The sequence below is a fragment of the Opisthocomus hoazin genome, chromosome Z (assembly GCF_030867145.1).
Source record: "Opisthocomus hoazin isolate bOpiHoa1 chromosome Z, bOpiHoa1.hap1, whole genome shotgun sequence".
In the NCBI taxonomy this organism is placed as follows: Eukaryota; Metazoa; Chordata; class Aves; order Opisthocomiformes; family Opisthocomidae; genus Opisthocomus; species Opisthocomus hoazin.
The window spans coordinates 43,609,130-43,622,939 of NC_134454.1; the positions used below are offsets into that span (position 1 = coordinate 43,609,130).

The 13,810-nt window shown below is 36.9% G+C and overlaps 1 protein-coding gene across 1 annotated transcript in view; it reads left to right on the forward strand.

Moving 5' to 3' along the window:
- The window catches only part of SPTLC1 (serine palmitoyltransferase long chain base subunit 1), a 37,324-nt gene extending 23,829 nt beyond the window's left edge, over nt 1-13,495 (forward strand). The window contains exons 8-15 of the mRNA XM_075411447.1: nt 1,820-1,909; nt 2,652-2,759; nt 4,192-4,287; nt 4,604-4,700; nt 6,048-6,102; nt 11,115-11,232; nt 12,096-12,169; nt 12,620-13,495. Coding sequence (XP_075267562.1) covers nt 1,820-1,909; nt 2,652-2,759; nt 4,192-4,287; nt 4,604-4,700; nt 6,048-6,102; nt 11,115-11,232; nt 12,096-12,169; nt 12,620-12,713 — 732 coding nt within the window. The 3' untranslated portion in view covers nt 12,714-13,495. The remainder of the gene's footprint in view (nt 1-1,819; nt 1,910-2,651; nt 2,760-4,191; nt 4,288-4,603; nt 4,701-6,047; nt 6,103-11,114; nt 11,233-12,095; nt 12,170-12,619) is intronic.
- Nucleotides 13,496-13,810: the final 315 nt, after the last annotated feature.

Consider the following 13,810-nt stretch of genomic DNA (forward strand, 5'->3'; position numbering starts at 1 on the left):
AATATCTGTACTCTTTTCTGCCACCTCCCCACATTTTTTTACCAGATTGTGTAATTGAGTGGCTGTAATGCTTATAGGCAGTTATTTGGTTTTCATAGATCTTTATTGAGCAGTTAATGTTGCTTATGTAATTAGATAGATTTAAAAAAAAAAAGTTTATTTGCATTTATCTGCGTAACCACTGGTAGCAAGCTCACAGGCATTGGTAGTGGGAAGTATCTTTATGGGCGGGTGACTTGAAGTGTGAGATTATTTTATTTTTTTTAAATGCTATTATGGAGTGCTTTTTTGGTCTTTCAGAAATTTTGTGTAAGTGCATTTACCTGATAAGTCATGCAAGTTAATTATCAGTTCGAATGCAACACCCTAAAATCATCACAAAAGCGACTAGTCCTAGCCCTTTAATTTATACAACCAACATGATTCTGTTTCTTTTTTTTTTTTCCTTTAGACTCTTCCCCTATGTTGCATTTAAGTCTTAAGTTCTCTCTCTTGAAAAATTTGGGTCAGTTTGATGGCTTGCTTCTCATTCTGACAGTAATACAAAAGGGTGTCCAAAAGCAGCTACTAAAATCAGGATCAGTGAGTACAGATAACTTGTTAGGAGAATTAGCTGAAGAGATATCACCATTATGTGCCTGATTCACAGGATGCCGGAAAGTTACAGACAATTGGAAGAAAGCTGATTTTGTGCTAACACATAGAAAAAGTAAACTAGATAAACTGCATAATTAGACTACAATCAGCTTAACGTCAGTCTAAATCAGTAATGGATCTGCTTAATAGCAAATTTATAGATAACATACTAGTTAACATACCTGCATGGAAAATGCATTTTGTCACACAATATTTACATGATCTTTCAGATGTGGTTGACAGACTAGTGATGCAGTTTGTGAAACACGTTTGGTTTGCTAGAGCAGAGTGCTTTGATTTAGCTACGTGGTTAAAGCTTCCTAATGTAGTTAGCTGAATGTGAACATAAAGTTGGTGGCCAAGAGCTTAATGTAGACCATGTGTGTATAATTAAAACATACTGACTAGGAAGGAGTAGATCTTACCGCTAGAGTTGGTCCAGCGTGTGGAGTGGGCTGTGCCTAGTTTTGGTGCCTACCACTCAGAGCAGTCAAATAGATGTTCCCTGAATATTTTTACAAGAACTGAAAAAGGTAAGAAGCATGATTTAATATCCTCTTAAGAAGATTTCACTAAGTTTTAGAGTAAGTATCAGGGGAATGACATTTTAAAACGATGAAACTCAAATCATACCATTGAAGTTTAAACAGAAACCAGTGCAGGATATTCATGTGGCCAATATTGTCCAGCAATCAGACAAGGAGATTGTAACATGAATGTTAGGGGTACTTTTGCATTGTGTTTATGAAGACAGTACTTGTGAGAAGTTTGTGAAGAATCCTGGTGCACAAACCACTTGTTGAAAAGCCTTCTAAATGCTCAGACTAATGATGAATAGAATAGAGATCAAGTTTTGTAGTATTTGTTCTGTAATTGTGTTGTTTGTATTTTATGAATAAAGTTCAGATGGATTGGTTATGATTTGTTGCAGAACAAGGCATCTTAAATCTTGAGTCAGAGTTAAAAGCTTTAAAATTAATTACAAAATGAAGAAAAACTAGACCAGTGAAGCATTTCAACTTTTAAGAATGATGAATACTAAGTTCAAATGAAAGTAAAAGCCTCTTGAAAAAGACGTTGTCTTCCTTCCCTTCCCATTACTGTCCTTCCCTATCACAAAGTCTTCAGAGCTTTGCTTGTTAGTAATGATTGATAAGAACTGAAACCTTATCTTTCTCTGAAGAATCCTCGCAAGGCCCGTGTAACTCGAAGGTTTATTGTAGTGGAAGGATTGTATATGAACACAGGAGATGTTTGCCCTCTTCCAGAATTGGTAAGTGGTTTCAGTTTGCCTTTTAAACTCTCCATATGAAAACGTGTAGCTGAATCAATGGTAGTATCATATAGTTCAGCCTACATAGAAAAGCTCTGCATGCAGTTTTTTTGTTTACCTTCTTGCTTTGTGAAACATTCATGAAATGGCGATCCCAAATCTGACATTGATTTGAAACTTCTGATCAGGATTGGCATTCTGAAGCTGTATGTAATGAGGCTTGCCAGTGAATATCTGGTTACGGTCTTAGTTTTTAACCCGTAAAATATACTGTATTTTCAGGTATGCTGTATGATACTAAATCATTAAACTAAGTTATAGCTAAAAAAAAATTATGAGGTTTCAAAGAAACCCTCACACAGCTGTCTGAAACAGTGATTCCAAGGAAAACATTTGCTATTCAGCATAAATTGGCTTTTTGTGTAGGCTGTGTGCTTGTAGATAATGGAAGAGATGCTGGGAAAACGCATTATCTTGAAAGTACTTGATAGCCTATTTGGAAAAAAAAAATTAGAAGTATTTTTGGTACATGAACATTTTTAATATTTACTCTAATCTTACATGGTGGAAAAATTTTGAAGGCTTTTAAAATGTCTTAATGACAGAACATATCTGTAGAGCTGACATTTTTGCAGTATTCAGGATACTGGACTTGTCTGTCTTTACCTCATCTCCTCCACCTGTTTTGTTACCAAATTCTGGTAGGGTTGACTTGTATTTTATATCATTTGCTCTGTTTTAGATAAAATTGAAGTACAAATATAAAGTTAGAATATTTTTGGAGGAGAGCCTTTCCTTTGGAGTCCTTGGTGAACATGGAAGAGGAATCACTGAACACTTTGGAATAAACGTAAGAGTCTTTTTTTGAGATTTGCTGTGAACAAGAGACTTATACAGAAACAAATTGCGCTATTGATTGCTTGTACCTGTGACATTAACAATGTTTCGTAGTTTACAATAGAAATTTAAACATACTTTTCTTGGCTAGTCTTAAAGCGTTCAGGTCTTGGCCTTTTCTTTCATATGCTTACTTGAAATAATTTTACTTACCTTTAGTGAGGAAGGTAACAAAATAATTATTACAATGCATAATTTTATCCTTTTTTTGGTTGCTCAGTGAAATGATGATTGCAGTATATTCCAGCCACATACACTTAAAAGTGTCATGCTTACACAGAAATATTTGCAGGCTAGGGCGTATGTCAGAAAAACCTTCTTGGTGTATAGACAGTCTGCTTTGCTCTATTGCCTTTTATTCCAGTGGGGAAAAATAGGATAAAGCTTTTGATGGTCCTTTCAAAGATGTTGTCTTACTACTTTACTGACAGATTAAGCCAAGCTTTTTTTCCAAGAGTGTCCCTTTTGTGGTGTTTATTCAACTGAGAAGTGCTCTGGAAATCCAAAACAGTATGGTTGTGGTTGTTCGCTATCACAGCCACCTGCGCTGGGCAAGGAAGAAGTACTCTTCTGGTTGCCGATGTCTTAGTGTGGACATCTCTCACTACATTCTGACAGTGTGTGAGTTCAGCTTGGAAGCGAAATACCAGTTTCTGAGAATTCATCTGTCTTCCCCTATCCTCTGCTGTTTTCACTTTAAATGTCTTAATACCAAGTGTGGGAAAGAGAAAATGAATGTTAAACAGCTTTAGAAAAGGAAGCAAACAGTGCTGCCGTGATGCTTGCCAAGTACCATCTGATTAATTGACTTCTGTGTTTAAATTTGTTTACAAACATAATCTTTCAGTTTTGTTTACTCAGAATGGGAGTTTGTAGCAGTGGTCATAGGTGTGCATTACAGAGCCTGCCAAAAAAGATGTTTGCAACTAACAAGTGAAATAAGACAAGTGTGTCTGTAAGGTTCAGACACTCATTTAACTAGGCTTATGCTCAATTGTAATCGCATTCTAACTCCCACTGACTGCAGTGGGACTACTTACATTCTTAAAGGACACTGTCACACAGAGCGCTTTGAGGAATTGTCACAGGTATCTATATTATTTGTTTTTTCAGTTTGTGTTTGTCACATTGCATTGCCTGGAAGAGAGTGATTCTATGTAAATCTACGTAAATTATCTGCAGAGCCATACATCTCAATTTCTAAAGTCCTTTTGTATTGCTTAGAATCGTTATTTCAATTGTAGCTTCATTTTGATATGTTATAGTTTGGTGAATCTTCTCTAGTATTTATGATAATATAAAACAAGGTACATCTTTAATAGATTTATCTGAAATAGTCTTGATGTGATCAAAAGCATCTCTTAACTTGTTAATTTAACTGGCAGATTGATGATATAGATCTTATTAGCGCAAACATGGAAAATTCACTGGCTTCTATTGGAGGATTTTGCTGTGGCAGATCTTTTATTATTGACCATCAGGTAAGCCAGGTCTCATTTTTGTATGGTGTGGCAGGATTAGTTACTTAAAAATGAGAGTTAGTAATATCAATTTGCAATGAGTGTTGTGGTATAAATTATTATGCAACATTTGATTGCATACAGAAACTGTCTGGTTCTATGAAATATTGTAGATTAATTGGAGACCTACTTTTAAATCCTTCCATGAACCTGTAAGTGTGGAGGAGAGGTTGTTTAGACGTATGTGAATTAACTTTTAAAACATTGTCTATACTGCTATAAACAAAGTGAATTTCAAAAACGTTTTTCTTTCTTAGTATTTTTTTTCCCCCCACAGCGACTGTCTGGTCAAGGCTATTGCTTTTCTGCATCCCTACCTCCTTTGTTAGCTGCTGCTGCTATTGAGGCTCTGAATATTATGGAAGATAATCCAGGTACTTACTTCAGGAAAATCTTATTCTTCAGTCTTTCTTCACTCAAAACTAATAGCTAATATTTCTCTCTACTTTGATTCCTCACCCGTTTACTCTTCTGAGTCCTCTCTCTTTCGTCTAATTAATTTTACATGCATGATTTTTTTCTTCGTATAATTTCCCATACTGCTTTTCTTCTTCAGTGTTTCCTCCCCTTTCCTTCTTCCAGCTGAAAATAAGTGAGTTAGTTGAGGCTGGGAGGGACAGAAACAGTTACCACTATGCAAATAAGAAATTATTGTTTTGCTTTATACTAGTGATCTACTTCATCCTTGAAAGCAAATTCATTCAAGACAAATCGAGAAAGGGAAGCTTAAAGATAAACAAATTGGAATGTATTTCCTCAGGACTCAACAACCCTTTCCTTTCCACTTGCACTTCATTTTTTTTTTTTTTTTTTTCTTCTCCAAGTAAGCATCCAGGCAAGAATATCAGGAATAATCATGGTGCAAACACCTGCAATTTTGGCAGGACCAACTACAGGACATTTGGATAAAGTTGGCAGGCTGGAATTGCAGCACAAGGAGTCAGAGAGTTGCCCTTGGTGCTAGAACCTAAGAAAGTGTTGTGTTTTTGTGTGATGTGTGTTTGTGGGGTGTTTTTGTTTGTTTGTTTTTTGTGGTTTTTTTGTGATGGGTGGAGGGGGTGAGAGGTGTATGAGAAACACACAGATTTGGCCAATTTTGTCTATTTGTTTTTAATCTTTATTAGCATCAACAGATTGGAGGACATCTGCAGAGAGATGCAATATTTAATTTGTCACAAATCAATAAAAACTACTGGGTAGCCCATGCCTAGTCCTCAGAAGTTAAACAAAAGCAAGAAGAAATTAATAAGTTATGGGACAGTTAGCTGTAGTGGAGGATCAGCCTTTACTGAGGAAAAGAGCCAAGGTTTGCAGGTCCAGGAATAAAAGTTTCCTGTTCAAGAATCTGCAGTGACTTGGTGAAAGGATCAAGGAGCAGAGTCTGCATGACTCTAGATATTTTATAGATACAAGGAAGCTGGACTTGCCATTTCAATCCCATTAGCAAGTGTTTGTGTCATCCTTTGCATATGATCATGAACCAGTGCAGCTGGAGTAATGAGATAAAGGGAGGTAATGCATTTGTCAGACCTTAAAAGCCTGTCATTTCCTGGCAGAAGTGGGAATCGGGAACAGTATGAAGAGTAGTGAAGAGACTTAGTACTTCAGTAGACACGTGTTTCTCAGTTTTCCTTACAAATGCTTTTTTTTCAGTCTTAGACTTACAGATATGTAAAGTAGAAGCAGCATATCTAAGTCTTTACTTTTGTGTGTGTGTGTAGACATTTTTCAGACTCTCCGGGCTAAGTGCGAACGAATTCACAAAGCTTTACAGGGGTAAGTGTGTTTTTTGGGGGGGTTTTGGTGGTTGTTGATTTGACCATGCCTTTATAATGCCAATGTTCAAGAACTCTTCTTGTGCAAATCTATTTCTGGCTTTGCAGATGCTTAGACTGAGATACGCACACAAAATTATGTATGTGTTAAAGGAGGAAAGTCATCTTTTTCCAACTATCTCTGTTATGCTACTAAAAAGTCCCAAGTTTTTAAAATCCCTTTTACAGGTATTGAAATGAAATTATAACTTAATGCTAGGAAGGATGTTTGCAAGCTCTTTACACATTTAAGTCTGTATGAGTGTGACAGCTTTCAGTGGTACGAAGTATTGATAAACATTTTGGGAAAAAAAAGGTCTTAAGTAAAAGCATTTGGGGTGCAGCATAGCAGATACTCTTTCAGACAGCTCGATGCACCTTGCAGTCACCTTCAGTACAGTATTGTTCTTATATATGAGACTTAAATGTTAAACAGTAACAGAAGTATTCATTATTCTGGAGGCACGTAGAAAACTGCAAGAATTTATCTGAAAAATAAGGATTCTGTTTAAAATTTCCTAACACTATCCTGTTTTAAAAGATGATTATACTGAGGAATTGCTTTTTTCCCGAACAGGTTCTGATACTAAAAATTGTAGAAATCTCTGTGACTGTTGAACAACTGTTTAATGTGGAGAATAGATATGTTAGCTGGTATTATACAGAGCATTTTCTTCAATGGTTTTCTGTTACATATTACGGAAATTAATAACATTTAAACACATACAAAATCTATAATTATAGCAGCTGATTTTTTTGTAGTATTAGTTACTTCAATGTGAGTTGCTTGTTATTTCAAATAAGCAGCTTGCTGCTTAGCTGATGTTTTATGTTAGAAGTTTAGCTACGCTCAACTACTTTGGAATAATCCTACCATCAAACAATCCTTGTCTCCTTTGGCTGTGTTCTGTTTCAATATGGGTTTAAAATGGATAGGCGTTCAGGTCAAAGATACACATACACTTCTACACTTGAAATTAAAATTTCAGAATAACTTGAAAACTGTTAGTCTCTTCTTTGCTAGTAATAGAATGTTGTGATTGAGCTAAAAGGAGAATAATAGTAGTATTCTTCTCTACCTGTTTTTTTTTAGGTGATAATTATAAATAAATTTAAAATACGGGGGGGGAAAAAAGTAAGAAAAAAATTATCAAACTTTTACTTGTTAGTATTCACTGCAAAACAGAAGCGAATAAGCCATGGCTGGTACTTTTCTATGCTGTGATTAATTCTCCTTTTTCACGTAAATTCAGTGATTTGTATAGTCACAAATCAACAAGTAGGCAGAACGCCTGAGTGTCTGTAATAGGACTTCTGTATTTTTGTCTTATGGAAAATGGTGTGATAATACAGAGTTCAAAAAAAATTGCAAAGGAAACAGTTCTTCTATGTCATACTGGGAAAGAACTTGACAAATTAACACCACCAGGGAACTCGGTAGCCCTGTGGTAGGAAAATGTCCTAACAATTCCATAAAGCAGCATCAGAGAAAAGATTTGAACTAATATTTGCAGGGAACAGTGTGGTTTTTTTAATTAATAACCACACAAAAAAAGGAGTGTGTGATGGTGTGAAGAGGAGGCAAAGCTTTTTTTAATGCTGTGATGTTAAATGCACTCATCTTCTCCGCCTAACCATGGCTGCTGCTTGACTCCAATTCTTTATGGTGCTCTTACTATGATAGAGTGGAACTAACTGTTAGTTCAAAAGAGAGCATAAAATGGTGGTAGAGCTGCACACAAAGAGAGTGGGAAAGAATGCACAACTTTTCTCCTTTCTCATAATAGAACAAATACAATGAGAGGAACAAATCAAAAGTAAGGGAAATCTTTCTTTTAGCCAAAGTGTAACTAAGCCATGAAATTTAGGACTTGATATATCAAGGACCAGTGCATGATTAGCGTTCCAAAAAATTGTTGGTCTTTTTGTGGATAAATGGTGGGGGAATAAACTGTAGTGTTGTAGGCTAGAGTGATGACTGGTGGTTATTCCTGTTCCGGGTACAAGCCAAGTGCCGGTTTGTGGAAGAAATGGAAGAATTGTTCTGAATCCTCTTTAGAACTACTTTCTTGTTGTCTATGGCAGCTTATAAAGCATAAGAAAACACAGTAAGAGATGGGATGATTAATATGGATCAGGAATATTCTTAACTTTCTTAACAATCTTGGGTAAAGTAGATTTCTGTCTTGTATTTTAAAATACCTGGTGTCTTAGTAAATAGAAACGAGGAAGCTCTGTTGCAAGGAGACAGGATGGATGGGACAGAATGTTGTGATTTTTTTAAAAGCAGGACAGTAGTAGGCAGTATCCCTTGAATAGTTCATTATTTATTGCATATCCTAGAGCTGGCTGAGAATTTTCCAATAAAGCAAGTTTTCATTGGGGAAAAGCAGATTTATTTTTAAAGATTTTTGCCTTCCAGAGAAACTTGACAGTGTTTCAAGGAGACTTCATTCCAGTTTTCTGTTGGCAAAAATTGATGGAAATGCTTCCTCGGGCAGCTGCGCTACGCAGGGTTCCCTATTGTGAGGAGCCTGGTCCTGCCACTCCGTTCTGCAGCCCAGCCTTGTAGCCAGGGTGCGGAGAGCTGTGAGGAGGGAGCTCCCCGTGGCTACATCCGTAATGGTGTGTTAACATCAGGAAGCATTCCTGGGTGCTGTCAAACTGTTGGAGTGATCTATGGCGTGCGCTTGGCCCAGGACAAGCAGCGCTCTTTGAAAGGACTCCTGGATATGGGTCAAGAGTTGGCGTGAGCCAGGAGCTGTTCCTAGTAGTCAGTTTGGATGTGGCCTCACTGGCGTGGAAACTCAGATTTTAAAAGCGTGGATGTGAGTCATTCCATACCCATTCACCACAGGGCCAGAAACCAGTCCAAGGCATGTTTAATTTACTAATAAACATAGAACATTAAAAGGAGCTTTAGAGTTCAGGAGGCTAGTTTTGCTCCTTTGTAACTTCAAAATCAGCTCTTTCGGACTTCTCTCTTTTTTTGTGTGGAAGTTGTACGTTTTTGTTTGAAACTTTCCCAGCATTTCTTAGGAAAGTGAATTCTGATTTCAGGAAAGTTACAGTGTTCATGCGTTGGATTCTGAAGTACTTGTTGAATCTTAATTTGGCAGAGGCTTAGAAAAACATGGTTAACACTATACGTAAAGGTTAAAGTATTGCTGTCAGAAGACCTCATACTAAACTCCTGGGTTTCTTCAGATAGTTTGGTAAGGTGAATTATGTAGTTAAGTTTAGTACAGCTGTGACTGACAGAAGTAGTTTCAAGATTAAAATTAAGTTTGAAACTTAAGCAGCCTTTATAAGTAAGTGTATAGCAAATACAAAGCATGTTGTTCCAGCAAAGACTTGGTTTGAATGAAAGTGATACAACGCTTGCTTCCTACTCATCTTTTCTCATTTACTCTTTGGAGGGGGGCAATTTATGATTATCTATTTTAATTAAAGAATTATTTCTATTTTGTAACTAGAAGCTGATGCTGTGTCTCCCTAAACAAAACCTGATTAGTTTTGTAGCTTGTCTTACACTCTCTTTTCCAGCAAATAGATTTAAATTACAGTGAAACTTTACAGGACTTATACTCTCATCTCCCTACTTGTAGAACGCTACTTCTAGAGTCAGGTCACTCCTAGGGAACATAACTAAGAACAGATCAGTTATACGGCTGTACTGTGTATTGCCTTTCTGCCTTGTAGCTGGACCTTGGACTGCTTTTCCTTCCCCTTTGTTACCAAATGTTGTATCCCCGATCCATAGATGTGCATGCAGTAGTAAGACAAATGCAGTGTGTGTGCTTGTGTATTAAAGAAATTGCCTGTGTTTGGTTAGTTTGCAAGTGTAGGTGAATGATGGCAGAATGTTTGCTGTTTTGTGGCTGAAGAAGAATATCAGTTGGATTTGTCTTTCTGGAATGGATTGTGAGTTGAAATAGCATTGTAGAAATAATGCGGGATACTTCCTGTGCTAGAATATAAGTTTATTTTTTCAAGGTTATAGTTGATTCAGTGTGTTTGTAGTGCCAGTTCTCTCTCCTGTAGGGTCCAGTTCTGGAGTTTATGGTTTTAACATCTCTTCTGCACTGACTGGGTCTTGAACTTTGGAAAAATAGAAAACTTATTTGAAAACAAGGGTATAAGCTTACAGTGTGTGTGAGGCAAGCTCTTCAAAGTCAGGAAGTCAGAATTACAGCTGATGATAGACGTGGATTTATGAGACCTGTTAATTTTGGAGACCAGAGGTCTTGCTTGTATGTTGGATACAGGTTTTTGGAGGGGAATAACTCAGTCCTGAATACAGTGATATGACATGTCAGGACAATGACAGTCAAATGTCAATCACTTTTTGGCAATCAAATGTCAATGATTCAATCAAATTGTAGGAACCCAATTAACAACTGTCCCTATGTACAGATGTGGGGGTAATTCTAGTAATATAACTCGTTTTAGAGGAGCTTCTGGCTAAATGACAGATGATGTTGTAAACATTTTCTACAGGAAATAATTTAAAATCAGAAATCTTGCAAAAAAAATAAACCTTGCTGCTTCTTATCATGTAAGTGGGTAAAAAGATTTATTATTATTTATTTTGTTCATATAGACTCCAAAGACTTGAGTTAGCTAGCTGTGTTTTTATCAGCAACGTACAGGCCTAACACATTTCTCCCACATCTTAATAAGGATTCTTTTTCTGAATCATTAATCCTTCCTGCAAAAAGAGGAGTCGCTGTTGTACATAAACTTGCTGAAACTACATTTAGTAAACTCCTTAGGAGAGACATTCACTTGATAAATGTTGTTATCTTTGCCTATGGCAAGCTGAAATGCACATACGTTTTTGTCTGCATTACTACTAGTAAAGTGAAATATCCCTCTCTTCTCACTCACCATCTAGAAAGGGGAAACACTTACTATGTAGAACTTTAACGTGTTCAAATAGGAAGTGCATTAAAGGCTTTTTATTTGTTTTAGGATTTCTGGCTTAAAAGTAGTGGGAGAATCTTTTTCACCAGCATTGCACCTGCAGTTGGAAGAGAGCTGTGGATCCCGAGAAAATGATGTGAAGTTACTCAAAAGAGTTGTGGATTATGTAAGTGTCCTCATAGCAATTAAAATATATCATTGCCTTTGGGAATAACGAATGAAGTGCATGTGATGGGGAGGCTTGTTGGGTAACTTACTGGAATGTCTTGCAGCAGAAGTGCAAGAAACTCAGTTTCTTTGCTGACTGTAGGGCTACATTAAAGATGATCTTCTAAACATTTCTTGCTGGAAATGATTAGGTCTGTAGCACTGGATAAAAATATATATTAAACCTTTTGCTTCAGAAAATAACTATTTCCTGTTATATACTTCAAAACTCAAGTTAAAATTGCATATAAAACTGTTGCTTAGAGAACTTTTATGATGTTCATAAGAATAAAGCTATCGTTTGAACAGAGTTCTGGTGATGTGTTTTAAACATTTGAGGTCTAGCTTACTTGCTTTTTTGTGTGAAGAATCTCAAGTCTTGTATGTAGTATTTTTTCCCTCTTCAGCCCACAATGGTTTTCTTCTCCCACATGAAGTAGATGAAAGTTGATGAGGAAGTTTTATATTTCAGGTGCCAGGTAAAGAAGACTACACAACAAAAAGAAACTCTGAAGTAATCAACTCTTTGAAAACATGCTTATATATGATTTAGTAGCCTACTTAATACATCATTTTTGTCTGATTACTTGGAGATGAGAGCTGAAGAGGCTACACCCTAACATGTTTTATGTGTTTATGCTGTATTAAAATTACAGATGATTTTGCACAACCTTCAAAACCTCCTTCAAAAAAATTTGGTAAAGAATTTGCAGTTATCCTGACACCAAACTCATAAAAGTTAGTCATGTGTATTTGGTGATCCAAAGCATATGCCATAAGAATTTCCCACATTCGTGACTGCTGTATTTTCTTTATTTGTAGTGCATGAATAGTGGTATTGCATTAACTCAGGCCCGTTATCTGGAGAAAGAAGAAAAATGTCTTCCTCCACCCAGGTTAGTAGAAAGTCAGTACATTATTTCATTTTATTGGATATGACTCTCTCTTTTCATACAACGATGGGGTTTTCTTAGTAGACTGGATTGAATAGTTGGTCATGTAAAAAATGGGAAAGGCTCTATTTTGAGGTATATTTTCAGTGACTTTTACAGGATACTAATATCCTGAAATAATTGTATGAAAACTGCCTGAATCTCAGCCACCAGGCAACCTTCCATGAGCTGCACATCTGCAGGTAAAAAAGATAACAGTCAAGTTTCTGTGGTGGGTATGGGGGGAAAAAAGTAGTCTGACTATTTCTGTGTAGTCATGTGTCTTGTTTCTGATTGAATTTGAATTCATATTTCAGTTCCCTAGAGATAGTGATTTTATTGTCTTAAAATTAGTACAAAAGATGAAGGCAAGGAGTAAAGTTTACTGTGCATGTTCTGGTTTTCTTTTTCTAGTATTCGAGTAGTGATAACAGTGGAACAAACAGAACAAGAACTGGACAAAGCTGCATCACTTCTCAAGGAAGCTGCACAGTCTGTATTGAACTAGACTGCTATTTTGGATTCCTCTTTCCCCATGTTACCAGGATAAGCATTTTATGCTGTATAGTGACTTCACTTCAGATATTCAGATATCACTTCAGTTCTTCCACTGATGGCATTGAAACCTGACTGAGTAACAAGACTGTTCCAGAATGGTACAAATGCAGTGAGGGGAAGAATGCTGAATTTTGGAACTGGTGAATGACACAGTGTACTTACAACTCAAACTCTTCCATTTACTAGTATTCCTTAAAATGGGATATCACTGTTGCATACAGGACTCGGAGTTGCATCTTAAAGTTTAAAATATATTTCTTCAAAAACTTAAACGTTTTTAAAAATGTATATGAACATTCAGTTTTCCCAAAAAACAGCTGAAATGTATAATTTTCTCTGCATATTCTCAGAACGTAGGAACTTCAAATAAGTCTCAAGAAATTATTCCCTCCTCTCCACCCCTGAAGATAATCTGTTCCCGATACTGCTGAAAGGGAGAAAGTAACACATTAAGAGATAATTTGTGCTATATTGCGTCATTTATTACTGAATTATAGGAGGAACTTAAATTCTTTTTTGTTCATATCTTTCTCTAATCATTTTTGGAAGCTAGTTCTTAAGAATGCCTGACCAGAGAATTTCATTGTCTAAATGGTAAGCTCATATTAAATACTATTTGCTTCCTGCACTTCAGAATCACAGAATCACAGAATGGTAGGGGTTGGAAGGGACCTCTGTGGGTCATCTAGTCCAACCCTCCTGCCGAAGCAGGGTCACCTACAGCAGGCTGCACAGGACCTTGTCCAGGCAGGTCTTGAATATCTCCAGAGAAGGAGACTCCACAACCTCCCTGGGCAGCCTGTTCCAGTGCTCCGTCACCCTCAGAGGGAAGAAGTTCTTCCTCATGTTCAGACGGAACTTCCTGTGCCTCAGTTTGTGCCCATTGCCCCTTGTCCTGTCACTGAGCACCACTGAAAAGAGCTTGGCCCCATCCTCCTGACACCCACCCTTCAGATATTTGTAAGCATTTATTAGGTCCCCTCGCAGCCTTCTCTTCTTCAGGCTGAACAAGCCCAGTTCCCTCAACCTCTCCTCGTAGGGGAGATG